Here is a 12,904-nt window from a genome sequence, read left to right on the forward strand (position 1 = left end):
TCCGGTTAGACTTCACAGGCCAAGGTCAAGAGGTCGACCGCGGCCACTGCAGATGATGACCACCGATGCCTTGTCGTCACTTCCTACGTTCCGCTAAATTCCCCCGAGGCGTGAAGAATTGCACGTCAGTTTGCCGTGTGTAGTATGTGGCAAATTGTTGAGTGGCTCGATTTACAGGCGTATCCGCGTGCGGCGATTATCATCCCGTGCCGCTTTACCACGTGTAACGCGCGATAAATTGGCAAGCGACGTACAGCAGAACCCCTCTTAACGACGGTAATTGGTTCCATGAAACCTGTTGTTAAGTGATTTGGTCGTTAAGCGAGTATAGCAAATACACGTTAAAGGCTTAATTCGTTCAGATAGCATCAAAAGTTACACTTTTTCACCCAAAAAACGTACTTTATAATATTAAAACAATGCATATTAATACATAACGGCACTAACGCCATTATAAAACACATACTATTAAAAGAAACATGGTTAATCAATGCATTAATTAATATTATGATACAAGTGTAGTGGGTTCTACGGAGGCACACACTTGAACTTGGAGGAAACATTTATTACAGGACCCCAACAGGGTAACTACAGAAACGTACATTGGTTTACTAGACCACAACGGGGTAACTACATAACCGAGTCAGCTAACACACTGCCTAACCCACTATGCCGACCGTAAAGACCAAAGATCGAAGAGACGTAGCACCGACGGATTCCATTTCAGCAGACAGCCGCAATTGCTCTGGGGACTTCCCTTTTATGCTCCCGAGCGTGGCCTCGCTCCGCCTTCGGCCACGCCCCTTCTGGATCTTACCAGAAGGTTCTTGACCGAGCATCATGTGTCCCTCAAGCCACCCTTTGGGCCCCCTCGCTACCCTGTCCCGTTCACGTGCCCTCTCGGGTTCACCAAGACTGTCACGTCCCTACTTGCCCTCTCTCTGACCGTCACCAGAATCATGCCCCCTAGGCCCCGCATCCATGCCATACCTACTCTGGTGCCAGAGAGATTCTGAAGACGCACAGTTCCACTCTTGTGACAGCTGGCACTAAATGCCCTAGTGACTCCATTTACATCACAACACCTGCAATAGCCAGTCGTTAACTGGAGAATGATCAGTAAGCGGACACATTGGGATCTATGGAGGCCTGTCGTTAAGCGATTAGTTGTTAACAGGGGTAGCCGTTGAGAGGGGTTCTACTAGACACTACTATACACTACACTATACACTACACTACTATACACTACACACAACACTACTATATACACTACACTACTATACACTACACTACTATACACTACACTACTATACACTACATTATACAGTACTATACAATACACTTCTATACTCTTTGGTTCTATTCGGTAAAGTCACGTAGGTAAATAATAAAACAACAATAATCACGACGTTTCGGCCACAACACAAGCGGCCTTCATCAGGTGAAGGGACGAGCCTGTCTGGAGGACAGCGCTGGAGTGGAAGAAGCCACGCTTAGATCACGACATTTAAGCTGTGTGAGATTATACACTACAATACACTACAATACACTACACATTGGGCTCCGTGGAGGCCCATCGTGAAGCAATGCGTCGTTTATAGTCGTGGCCTTTAAGAGGAATTCTACTACAGTTCGATGACTTTAGGGAAGTTCGGTTTCGCTATGTCCCAAGCGATTTTCAGACTTTAAGAGGGCAGAGTTTGCAATGCTCACACTTGGCACATCCCATAGACCCTCCTCGTGCGCTCACGCACGTGTGCACACCAGGCCCATCCCCGGTGTTTACCACAAGTCTGTTCACGTTTATAAATGTTTAAGTTGCCTCCCCGCCACCATAAGCAAATGCAACAACAACAATGATGATTTATAATGAAGCTTATTCAGTTGGATTGCGTAAATGTAAATGTGTCGTTAAACCCGCCACCAAACCCGACACAGCCAATCAGGTAAGGTGTGTCACGTGAACAAATCGTGCCAATTAGTTACTGCTTCAGCACTGACCGGTTGTGTGTTGGACAGCAAACCCACAACATTTAGAATATGAGAACCCTGACATTGCATTGGTGACTGTGACCAGCCTCCCGGTTGTTAATCACCAGCGGAACTTTACCATGAATAATATTGGTCACGAAAGCATATGTGTTAATGAATAATAATACAGAGGAGAGAGACAGCTAGTCAGAGGTGTAAGCAGTTGTCTTGACGCAACTCCAAAACACACGCAGTACCGGCACTTTCCAGGACTCTTCCTAATTACTACGCCGCGATGTTTTCCGCAGAGGGCGGTTGGGCAGTGACCAAAGGGATGGCCACCGGGCGGAAAAGGTTTTATTTCCATCCCTGGGTGTAAGCGAAAAGTCCTCGCGGTTGGACTCGAACAGAGGGAGGCGCGGTCTCGACAACGTGGATGGCGAGAGGAGCGGATTTCCAGACAGTTGGGGACGGGGAGGTGTAGACTGCAGCAGAGAAGGAGCGACCTTCCATCGAACGGAGGTCGACTCTTGGCTTGGACCGTAGACCTTGGTCTGCTATGGCGGAAAACACGTGAACTGGAGTCGAGCGAACTTATAGCAGATGCCGTTGGCTCTGTACAGGGTATGCGCACGCTGTTTCTTGCGTTATAATTGGAGCTGGCACAATCAGTCAATTAAGTTAATTAATTGGCATTTATAAAACGGCTAATTTATTGACATTACATTACTCGTGTGCCTTTAAAATGTCAGCTGCCCGGACATCCTGCCTTCGAAGGTGGGAAACCCCCTACAAGGGTGACACGGTTGATGATGCCGATGACATAATTGATGATACCGATGACATCACTGATGATGCCGATGACGTCGTTGATGATGTCGCTGACATCGTTGATGATGCCGATTACATCATCAATCCATGCCCATCACCTCCCGTCCAGCGGCATGATTGACGACAGGTGCGAGACTTTTATTTTTTCCCCCCAACAAATATTTTCCAGTCACCTGATTCGTCGAGCAATCGACTCAGTAATCGGCAGCGTAATCGATTACTTCAATAATTGTGAAGCCCAGTTCTAATTGCAATTCAATTGAATGTGCATCTTTTTTATGCCGTGTGTATTCGAGTTGTCCATTGTACACAAAAATATGGCTGTTTAATACTCATAAAGGCAGTTATTTAGACACACAAAAACAAGTCAAATAGAATGACGTTATAAGAATATATAATACATCCTATGGCAATGGCGTTGCCCAGGTTCTGATGAAACTACTGGCGAGCTCTTTAAACACACTTGGCGTTTCTTTCTTTTGTTCTTTGTTAGAACAATGCACTACACCCTACATCCATTTTCACATCATGCCAGTCCTGTGATCTCGTGATTAGGATATCGTACAAATTACACGTCTCAGCATGTCAGGACTCAGATAAGTAAAATGGTCTGAGTCACCACGCGCGATGTGGATTGAATAATTAAGGCTATTTAGGCTTCACCAGGGTAAAAGCTGTAGCGGAGAGGCAGATGGGAGTCTTGGAATGGAGAAGTGAATTGTGTAATTTCACAAGCAAGGGTCTGAAAATACCGCATAAATAAAAAAAAACCTATGACAGCTTATAAACAACGCATGGAGGAAGGTGGTGGCAGGTTAGGTTGGAATTAAGTTTTAACAATATAAATCGAGTCATGTGAATGCTTATAAAATGGCAGTGGGGGGTATTTGCAAAGCTTTAGCTATTTGTGCAAGGAACACAATTGGGCCAGACTCACAAACACTTTTGTGTGTGTGTGTGACATTGAGGGGTCCAGGCCAGCATTTTTTTGAAAACGTCTCAGAGAAATCATTTAGGTGGCACAGGGCTCAAACCAGTGGACCTTGGGATTAAGAGGCAGGCTCTTTGACTCCGACAAGCCTGCCTTCCTTAGACAATAGATTTTCAGGTCTGCTGCCCAGTCATTGTACAATATAAAACTGAAATGCCATACATAATAAACTGTGCCAGTTGCCCAAACAAGGCAGCGGGGCAGGCAAAGGTGGTTTGGGAAAATGGATCCTACTATTCTGATCATTCGAAATAACATTCCATGATTGTTGCTCTTGAAATTTCCAGCATTTCCAACCTTTTTTCCGGATGAAGTCCACTGAGCTACGTAGCTCTTTTTCAGAAGCGACCTGACTATCACAAATGATAGCTCAACGAAGTGGCTTATCACTTGGACATTTATAGCAGCCGAATAATCTAAATGCATGTTTCTAAATGTGGAGGGAAAAACCTGAGGACCTGGAGAAAAATCCACGCGACCACGGGGAGAACACGAGAACATGCAAACAAACTCCAAATATACAGCAGGCGTCAAGGTCAGGATCGAACCAACGACCTCCTGCATACTAGGCGAGGGAGGTAACGTCTCGCCCTAATGCATCTACATAATTTTTATGATGGCCTGGTGGCTCAGCGGGTAGGGTGAAACGGCTCACAATGGAAAGGTTGCGAATTTCAAGTGTTCTTTGAGGGTTCACTCAGCCCATCGTCCCTCAGAGGTCGATAAATAAGAGTTTCACTTTGTGGGGAATGTCAACAATGGTTTTTGCATGGATACGCTTGCCCCTTCCATAGGAATGTAGAATTTCCCCCGCGGGCTTCAGGGCCTAGTAATTTTTCACCCATTACAACGGTGAAGTGACAACTAATGGTGTTGTGTTTTTTTGCTCCTCTGCACTTGTGTTTTTTTCAAGGCGTGCACAACACACGCACTGTGATTGTAAATGCAGCGCAAGGTGACATGTATTTATCCACAATAATGTTTTTTTTAATCCCATCTTCTCTAAAGTGCTTCATTTCACAATAACAGAGAATTCTAAACGCCTATGACCGAAACGCTCTTCGTGTGCCTGACCTCGTGAGATCTTCAAAGCTGAGCGGTGGTGGGCCTGGTTAGTACTTGAACGTGAGTTTTTGTAGTTAATAGTGAGAGTGTTGCAGGCCTAGGCTTGCAATGTGGCCAGGAAATGGTCGTACGGAATTTTCAAATCTATTGGCTCAGAACTTGGCAGTGTTAACATTTTACAAATTGGCTCTTAGTGTATTGATGAGGGGATGATGACAATGATTATGGTGGTGATGGTGGTGGTGATAATATTAATGGGCCCAGTTGGTCTTTGACGAGAATTTGAATTAGCAAACTTACAAATGTGGCAAGGCTCGTTATAATTAAGGGGCCCTAGGAGGTGAAGGTATAGCAAAAATATGTTACAGTAGTGTAGCCAACGTGGAAGAAAACATGAATGAAATTGACATTTCCATTATTATCAAGTAATGTGTAGGATTGATTTAACTATATAACGCGATTTTTGTTCCTGTGTAGTAAGTGGTATTTTCTAATTGCTTATGCCTCAAAAGTATATCAATTAGGAAACAACACTTACTACCCAGGAACAAAAATCATTTGTTACACAGTGTTTTACAACACGAAGAAATGGTGATTTGGCCATTAATTAAAAACAAACGTTACGTATATAGTGCAAGGCAATCATATCGCACAGCAAGAATTAATTATTTGGAATAACCTTGAGTGCACAATTTCAAATAATTGACCCACGTTCAAACTATTTTACTTCTCGATATCAAAATAATCATCGCAACAGCTGCGCTCTGCAATCTAACTAATTATATCTGTTGATATAAAGTTACTATCAAGATTACATGTAGAGCTTCGTGTAATTATTCAACAGACAGGCTTTGAATTAGAAGCTTAAATTCTGTCATTATTTTCTGCCGGGGGACAAAAGTGTCTTTTGCTAACAAGGGAAATTAGTTTAACACGTAGGCTTTTGCGACCAATATCATGCATAATAGAGGGGTTTTTTGGGGTAATTATATAAATGTGTCGTTAAAACCTGCCACCACCCGACACAGCCAACTAGTAAGGGTTGTCACGTAAACAGAACGTGCCAATTCGTCACTAGTAGAGCACACCGATGTGTTGGAGAGCCAAGCCACAGCATTTACAATCTGAGTACGAAGTTTTGCCAGTAATTTCAACTATCTTCATCAGGCGATAGCCAGATTTGTGGAGAAGTCCACCTGTTTCGTTAAGAAAAGTATCCTCCCCATATAATTAAGCCCAGATTGTCAGTTCATTGCCCTCAACTTTACCGGTCACGTGCCACTGTTTCACATCTCCCAGGAAAGTTGTTTTGCTCAAGAAGAAATGTAATTGATTAGAACAGGGTTTCCCCTTTTTTCTGGCAACAAAACAGGTGTTGAGATGTTAAAACACCAAACTGAAACCTTTTACAAGGAATCATGTCTGCATTAACCACGATACTTGTGGTTATAATGCAAACAAAAAACATACTCTGATAATATATGCATTGTCTTTGATACTAATTGGTCCACACCAGAGACAGCTTTCTTTTGAGCCTAGTTGTCTCTGGTGTGGACCAATCAGTTTCAAAGACAATGCATATATTATCAGAGTATGTTTTTTTGTTTGCAGCCTCATCCTCTTTCCTTTAGTCTCGGGCATTTTTGCTCAATCTTAGGAATCCAAATTTAATTGCAGTTTACGTTGAGTTCCTCATAGCAACTCGTGGTTGAAACACATTGATCGGAAATATCCGTTTATGAAGATTAACATTTTAAACATTTAGAAGACAACAGCTGCTGGAGAGAAAACTGACGAGGAAATGTGTTGTTGTCCATGAGTCGTTGGGTCATGGCCCCCGTGCACTACACAATCGTTTGACCAAGTTGAAGTGAAATTCTCCATATATATCCTCATGATCGATGCATTCACGGACCAGCAAAGGCTGGTCCGCACCCGAACGATCTGTTGTGTAAATGTGTTGCCTCACTCACGTGCGGACGTCTCTGCAACTAGTTGCACAACCAGTTGCTTAGAGTGGAGACAGACTCGCTTCTAACCATCAATTTGCTCGGCGATTTGTAGAAATGTGTTCATCACGTGACACATTTGCGAATGGTGATTGGCCATTACAGTCTTCAAAAGGTATTTTAGAGCATTTGGCTGCTATAAATGTCCACATTATGATAAGCACTTCGTTGAGCTATCGTTTGTGGACAGGTTTTTTTCTGAAAAAGAGCTACATAGCTCAGTGGGCCTTACCTAGTAAAATAAATATAGTTTTTTTTATTAGATGGAGCTAACCAGGAATGGGCTGGATCTCTGCTGTTGAGGGCATGGCCAGACACTTTGGGCATGCCCAGACACGTCACTGTTGCACAACTGCTCGCTCAGATGTGGACAAAGCGGTTGGAGGCGGTGATTAACCCTTTCCCGTTCCGATGACGTGCGTGTATGCACGTGTACGTCATCAGTTTTTCTTCCAATTTCGTTTCCGATTACGTATGTGTAATATCATCGGAACGGAATCGACCATGAACGGAATTTAATCGATTCCGAACGGAATTGGAAGCAAACGGCCACGCGGGAGGGCTTGTGGCACGTTTTTGGGGACAGCTATCGTAGCGTTGCTTTCGTGTCGCTACAGTTCTCTGCAGTGAGTAACAGCAACAATGTCTGTTTAAGAACAGCGGCGCTGCACCTCTCCAAATAAACTTAACGCTGAACCCCTTGCGCCTTCCGGTGGTGGACGGGACCCACCGCGATGATTTGGCCGTGCGGCCGATCGCTCGGGTTCGTACGCACGCCTCACGGAAGCGAACACCCCCCCCCACCCCACCCTGCGCCCGTTGCCGCTCACAGGCCGAGGACCCCATGGGAATTCCGGGCGTCGCCGAGGCCGTGCCAGAGTCGGGCAGCACCACGGGGATGGTGGCCGGCATCGTGGCCGCCGCCGCCCTGTGCATCCTCATCTTGCTCTACGCCATGTACAAGTACCAGAGCCGCGACGGCACGCCCGGCGGCACGGCCGGCGGCGGCGGCGGCGGCGGCGGCGGCGGGGGGACTCGCGACGGCGCGGCAACGGCCGCCGGCGGCTCCCCGGCTAAGGGAGACAAGGCGTCGCCCGCAAACACTGGAGCCAGCAGCCCGTGCAGGAAGGACAAGGAGTATTTTGTCTAAAGATGGAAGCCCGCCTTCCCGTCACTCCTCCTCCTACCTTCTTCTTCTCCCTCCTCCACTACCCACCCCCCCCCACCCCCCCCCACCCTTTCCCACCATCGGCCCGCTGTGGAAATATCCAGGGAATGTTCGGAATAGTGGGAGGGAGGGAGGTGTGCGCACAAGCAGGGGGTGCCACGCATCACCGCCCCCGGCCCGCCTCCCCCCTCCCACTCCACCCCCACCGAAACTGTCCGTGGTGCTGGACCTGCTGGACCTGATGTTGGAGGTGGTATGCGGCACGCGAGCGAAGTGGCTGCTGGGTGGCGCGGGACCGGAGATGGGTCAAGAGGTTAAACCAGGCGTGTGAGCGCGACGGGGGGCGGGGGGAAGGAGGGGGCGGGGGGAAGCTGTCGCTCGTCGAGGGATGGTTAAAATTGGACGAAAGCGATGAAGGGGGCGGGAGTGCGATCGATGTTGTCTGAGGGGCAGAGCGGGGGGGGGGGGGGATGATACTAAAGGGGGACGGGATGGGGCATGGACACATGCAGGCGACGTGTGCGGCTTTGTCTGATGGACAGAGTTGACCGTGAACATTTTGAACGACGTCAAACTTTTGGGGCCCGAATTGTGCGACCGCTTGAAGGGCGGGAGGGCACCGGGAAATGCCAAAGCGTCAGGTGTCGCCGCAGACGTCAAAAGCCTGAACCCTCGCTCTCTCATACTTAGCCGCCGGATGAAGAATTAGAGGCTGGCTCTTTATCGCCGTCCCTCTTGTTTGCTACTGCTGCTGCTGCTGTTGTTGTTATACACCGCCACTAATAATATGCGCTGCAAGCACCCAATAACTTAAGCCGGGATTTTCTTTCTTTCTCTCTGGGGTGTTGGATGAGTGTCGGCCGGGAGGAATTGGCATTTTTTTTTTATTATTGTTGTTGTTTGTTGTTACTGCGCCTGACGGCACATTCTTAAGAAACACAAAGTGCTGCAATTATTTATTTTCCCACGATCTTTTATCTCGGCGCGCTTCACGACGAAGCTGCCCCTTGAGTGCTTCTGCCCCCGTCTTGCGCAACCACCAGAACGGCGTAGTTCATGCAGGGCAATTCTCTTTTTTTTATTTTGCACGGATGAAATTACTTTCTTCTTGCTCTGCCGTTCTCACCTCCCCAAGCCGAACGCGGTGCATCATTCACGTCGTTCATCGTCCGCCCTATCTCCCCCCACGTCCCCTTCTGTGGCAATGCACTAGCAAGGCCGTAGGTGGCGATATGTTGACTACCTCGCCTGGTATGCAGGAGGCCGTGGGTTCGACTCCGACCCTGCTGTGTTTATTTGGAGTTTGCATGGTCTCTCTCTCTCTCCCAGTGGTTGCGTGGATTTTTCTCCAGGTCCTCCGGTTGTTCCCTCCACATTTGGTATCAACATCATGCGTTTCGAGTGTTTCGCTGTGAGAATTTTCCACGCGATGATGACCAGCCACCTCGTTGAGCTATCACTTTGTGGCCAGGTCGCTTCTCAAAATCAGCTACGTAGCTTAGTGGACCTTACCTGGTAAAATAAAATAAAAATGTTCATAGTTTAGTTTTAAGTGGTAGAGATGCCGTTCCCGCAGGTGTCAAAGACAGATGGCGAGCTCGTGCGCCCCTACCTGAGCAGGTGTGTGCATGATCCGCATACCCGACCGATACGCGGTGTTGCGATTGTTCGCGGGTAAACCACGCGTGCTTTTTGCTCACACGGCTCCGATTAGTACGGTTGGCTACGTACGGCGCGAAAGAAGATCAACATACACACACATACATACGGCTGGTGTGTGTTGCGCGCACACATCCGTGCGTGTAAATGATTGGGGGTGCTAGCCCATTGGGCCCCCCGCCCTTCTCATCAGGAATTTTGTTTTAACCCTCCCCGCTTTCAATTTGTAAACTCCCGAGTGAGGCAGAAGATATGATGTACAGGCAAGGCAGAGATGTAGTGAGATGTGAGAGAGATGTAGGACAAGACAGAGATGTAGTGAGATGCGAGAGAGATGTAAGACAAGACAGAGATGTAGTGAGATGTGAGAGAGATGTAAGACAAGACAGAGATGTAGTGAGATGCGAGAGAGATGTAGGACAAGACAGAGATGTAGTGAGATGTGAGAGAGATGTAGGACAAGACAGAGATGTAGTGAGATGCGAGAGAGATGTAAGACAAGACAGAGATGTAGTGAGATGCGAGAGAGATGTAAGACAAGACAGAGATGTAGTGAGATGTGAGAGAGATGTAGGACAAGACAGAGATGTAGTGAGATGTGAGAGATGTAGACAAGAGAGATGTAGTGAGATGAGATAATGACGCTACAGGCAAGATAGAGATGAGATTGATTCATTCGATTTTATGTTGGTTGGATTTTGTATGCACGTGGATGTGAATTCGGGCCTGATATTTGGCGAATGCCTGGGGGTTTGTTTCGTCTTCTCCCGAATCTGGGGTCCACCCTGAGCCTCTTGGGGGCCCCCACGCTTTTTTGCTTGGGGTTTTTTGTCTCCAGCAATAGCGCCCGCCATCGACTGCAAGGTTTTGCGCGTGTGACCCTTTGACCCCCGTCCTCTGGCAGACTTGAGCTGTCGAGGGGATGCAAACACAAATTGCCACGCGCTTGCCCGTGGGCACTGATTGATTACCTCATCAGACAAGTTCGCATTGCGGCAACAGCACTCCCGCCAATTTAGGCAATCCCACCGAGCCAGTCAAATCGCTCCTGCAAGGCCTCGGCCATAGATCAAAATATATTTTGCAAAAAAAAAAGAAGTAAAATAATAATAACGCGCGCGTGTGTGTGCGCGTGTCTGTGCGCGTGTCTGTGTAGATGGGGAGCGGTAGTGTAGTGGTTAGCACCACGCTGCGCTATACGAACCCGTCAACCCCAGGTTTGATTCCCGCTCACGGCCAACGCCGGTGACGATTATCTGAACCGGTCCTGGGCCTCCCCTTAGGTCGACTCAGCCTCGAATGAGTACCTGGTGCGGCGTGTAAACGTCGCCACTGGGGAGACAAAGGCGGCCGGGCGTGGTGCTGGCCACCCACATCCCCTCGTGTGCCGTGCACGCGCCCTTCGTAGGTGCTGTTCGCTAACAGCACTTGCCCCAACAGTCTCTAAAGGCTTCACGGGGGATCTTTGTGTGTGTGTGACTATTTTCAGCTGTGCGACACAACCCTTGGCAGTTATTCAAAACATTCTGGAGCACACTATTTAGGTCACCTTTTCATTATTTTTGCAACAAAATAAATTTTAAAATCCCCAATTCTACGCAGCAGACTGTGCCCTCCGTCGTCACAAGACAAAGTATTATCGCCTTTGGATATTTAGCGTAGTCACGACCCTTTCTCCGTGTTTGGAGATCAATCCCATGGAAGTGGAAAATTTAAAGGAAAATGTCTTAGATTTGTTTTTGATAGTTTAACACAGGCTTTCGCGACCAATAGCATCCAAAGTATAGGTTTTTTTTTTGGCTTAGGTCGTGTAAATATATCAATGTGTCGTTAAACCCGCCACCACCCGACACTGCCAATTAGTAACGTTGTGTCACGTAAACAGAAAGTGCCATTTCGCTACCAGTACAGCACTGACCGGTGTGTTGGAGAGCAAAGCCACAACATTTACAACCTGAGTACGACGTTTCGCCAGTAATTACAATTAACATCACCAGGCGACAGCCAGATTGTAAATGTTACGGCGTTGCTCTCCAACACTCAACCGGTGCGCTGTCCTAGTAGCGTATTGGCACGTTCTGTTCACGTGACAAACCTGTGTCGGTGCTGGTGGGTTTGACGTCACGTATATTTAAGCGATCTAACAACAACAAAAAAAACCCTGCATTATGGATTCGTTTTGTTGTCAATGTTCTAGAAAGCTTCGCTGAGGCTCGTGGCTCTTTTTTTTTAATCTTTCTTCAGGAGGGTCCTGCCAAGTTTTCAAAGTTGTGGGGCGATGATCGCTTCTTACAGAGTGGCCCAAAAGTCAGAACACGAACGGTTGTTTCATTTATTTTAACACTGGCATTAAAGCATTATTAATTGTTTGTATGTTTTAACACGTAGTAGGCTTTATCATAGAGGTGTTTTAGGTGATATCGCGTAACTATAAATGTGCCGTTAAACCCGCCACTGCTTATCGCTTGCTTAGAGTGTTGCTTACAGCTCATACATTAATAGTGGCGGGTTTGACGGCACATTACATTTGTACGCGATATAGCGCTACAAAAAAAACCTCGACCATGTTCATATTTTAAGTTAATATTGAATCTTTATCATTATTAATATCGCGGGGGTTTTTTCCTTCAATTTTCAGATAACATTTTTAAGTGGAAAGAAAATTGACCAAAGACGAACGAGTTCAATTAGTTTCTACGTGCGCTAAAGAAGGAAGCTGTAATATATATGTTTTTGTAAAGTGTTAAATTAATCTCAAAAGAGAACTCATGCGTGCATTCGTGTTAATGGAAGCCAGTTTTGAACAGTTGTTAAATTAAATGAAATAACCCTATTTGATTTGTTAAAATAAATATAACCGTGTGTGTCCTGACTCTCTGGGTCACCCTGCATATTGCAATTCCTTCCAAGTGACCTCTGTGGCACACAACACTCAGAAGTGGGCATCACTTTCCCACTCGCTCTGCACGTGACAGTGAGATTTGTCGCGTGACGGCCAAACCGATCATTTCATTCGCAGAGCTGAAATTTTGCCAAAATTAAGTGCAGAACCAATTCTAACGCCATTGCTGTTTTTTTTTTTAATTCGCTGTGCAGTCATTGTTGTACCAATAGCCCCAAGCAAGGAAAACACATGTCATTATATATATTGCCTATATATATTCAGATGTGACACATCCGTGAGAGTTTTTTCCTGACAATAGAGGACGG

The 12,904-nt window shown here is 46.7% G+C and overlaps 1 protein-coding gene across 1 annotated transcript in view; it reads left to right on the plus strand.

Moving 5' to 3' along the window:
- The window catches only part of LOC116954021 (neurexin-1-beta-like), a 558,784-nt gene extending 550,411 nt beyond the window's left edge, over nucleotides 1-8,373 (plus strand). Inside the window, exon 8 of the mRNA XM_032974412.2 lies at nucleotides 7,700-8,373. Within this exon, the coding sequence (XP_032830303.1) occupies nucleotides 7,700-8,017 (318 nt within the window). The 3' untranslated portion in view covers nucleotides 8,018-8,373. The remainder of the gene's footprint in view (nucleotides 1-7,699) is intronic.
- The last annotated feature ends 4,531 nt before the right edge of the window (nucleotides 8,374-12,904 follow it).

Source organism: Petromyzon marinus, chromosome 53, assembly GCF_048934315.1.
Source record: "Petromyzon marinus isolate PM22_M1 ecotype Great Lakes invasive population chromosome 53, UKy_Petmar_22M1.pri1.0, whole genome shotgun sequence".
Lineage (NCBI taxonomy): Eukaryota > Metazoa > Chordata > Hyperoartia > Petromyzontiformes > Petromyzontidae > Petromyzon > Petromyzon marinus.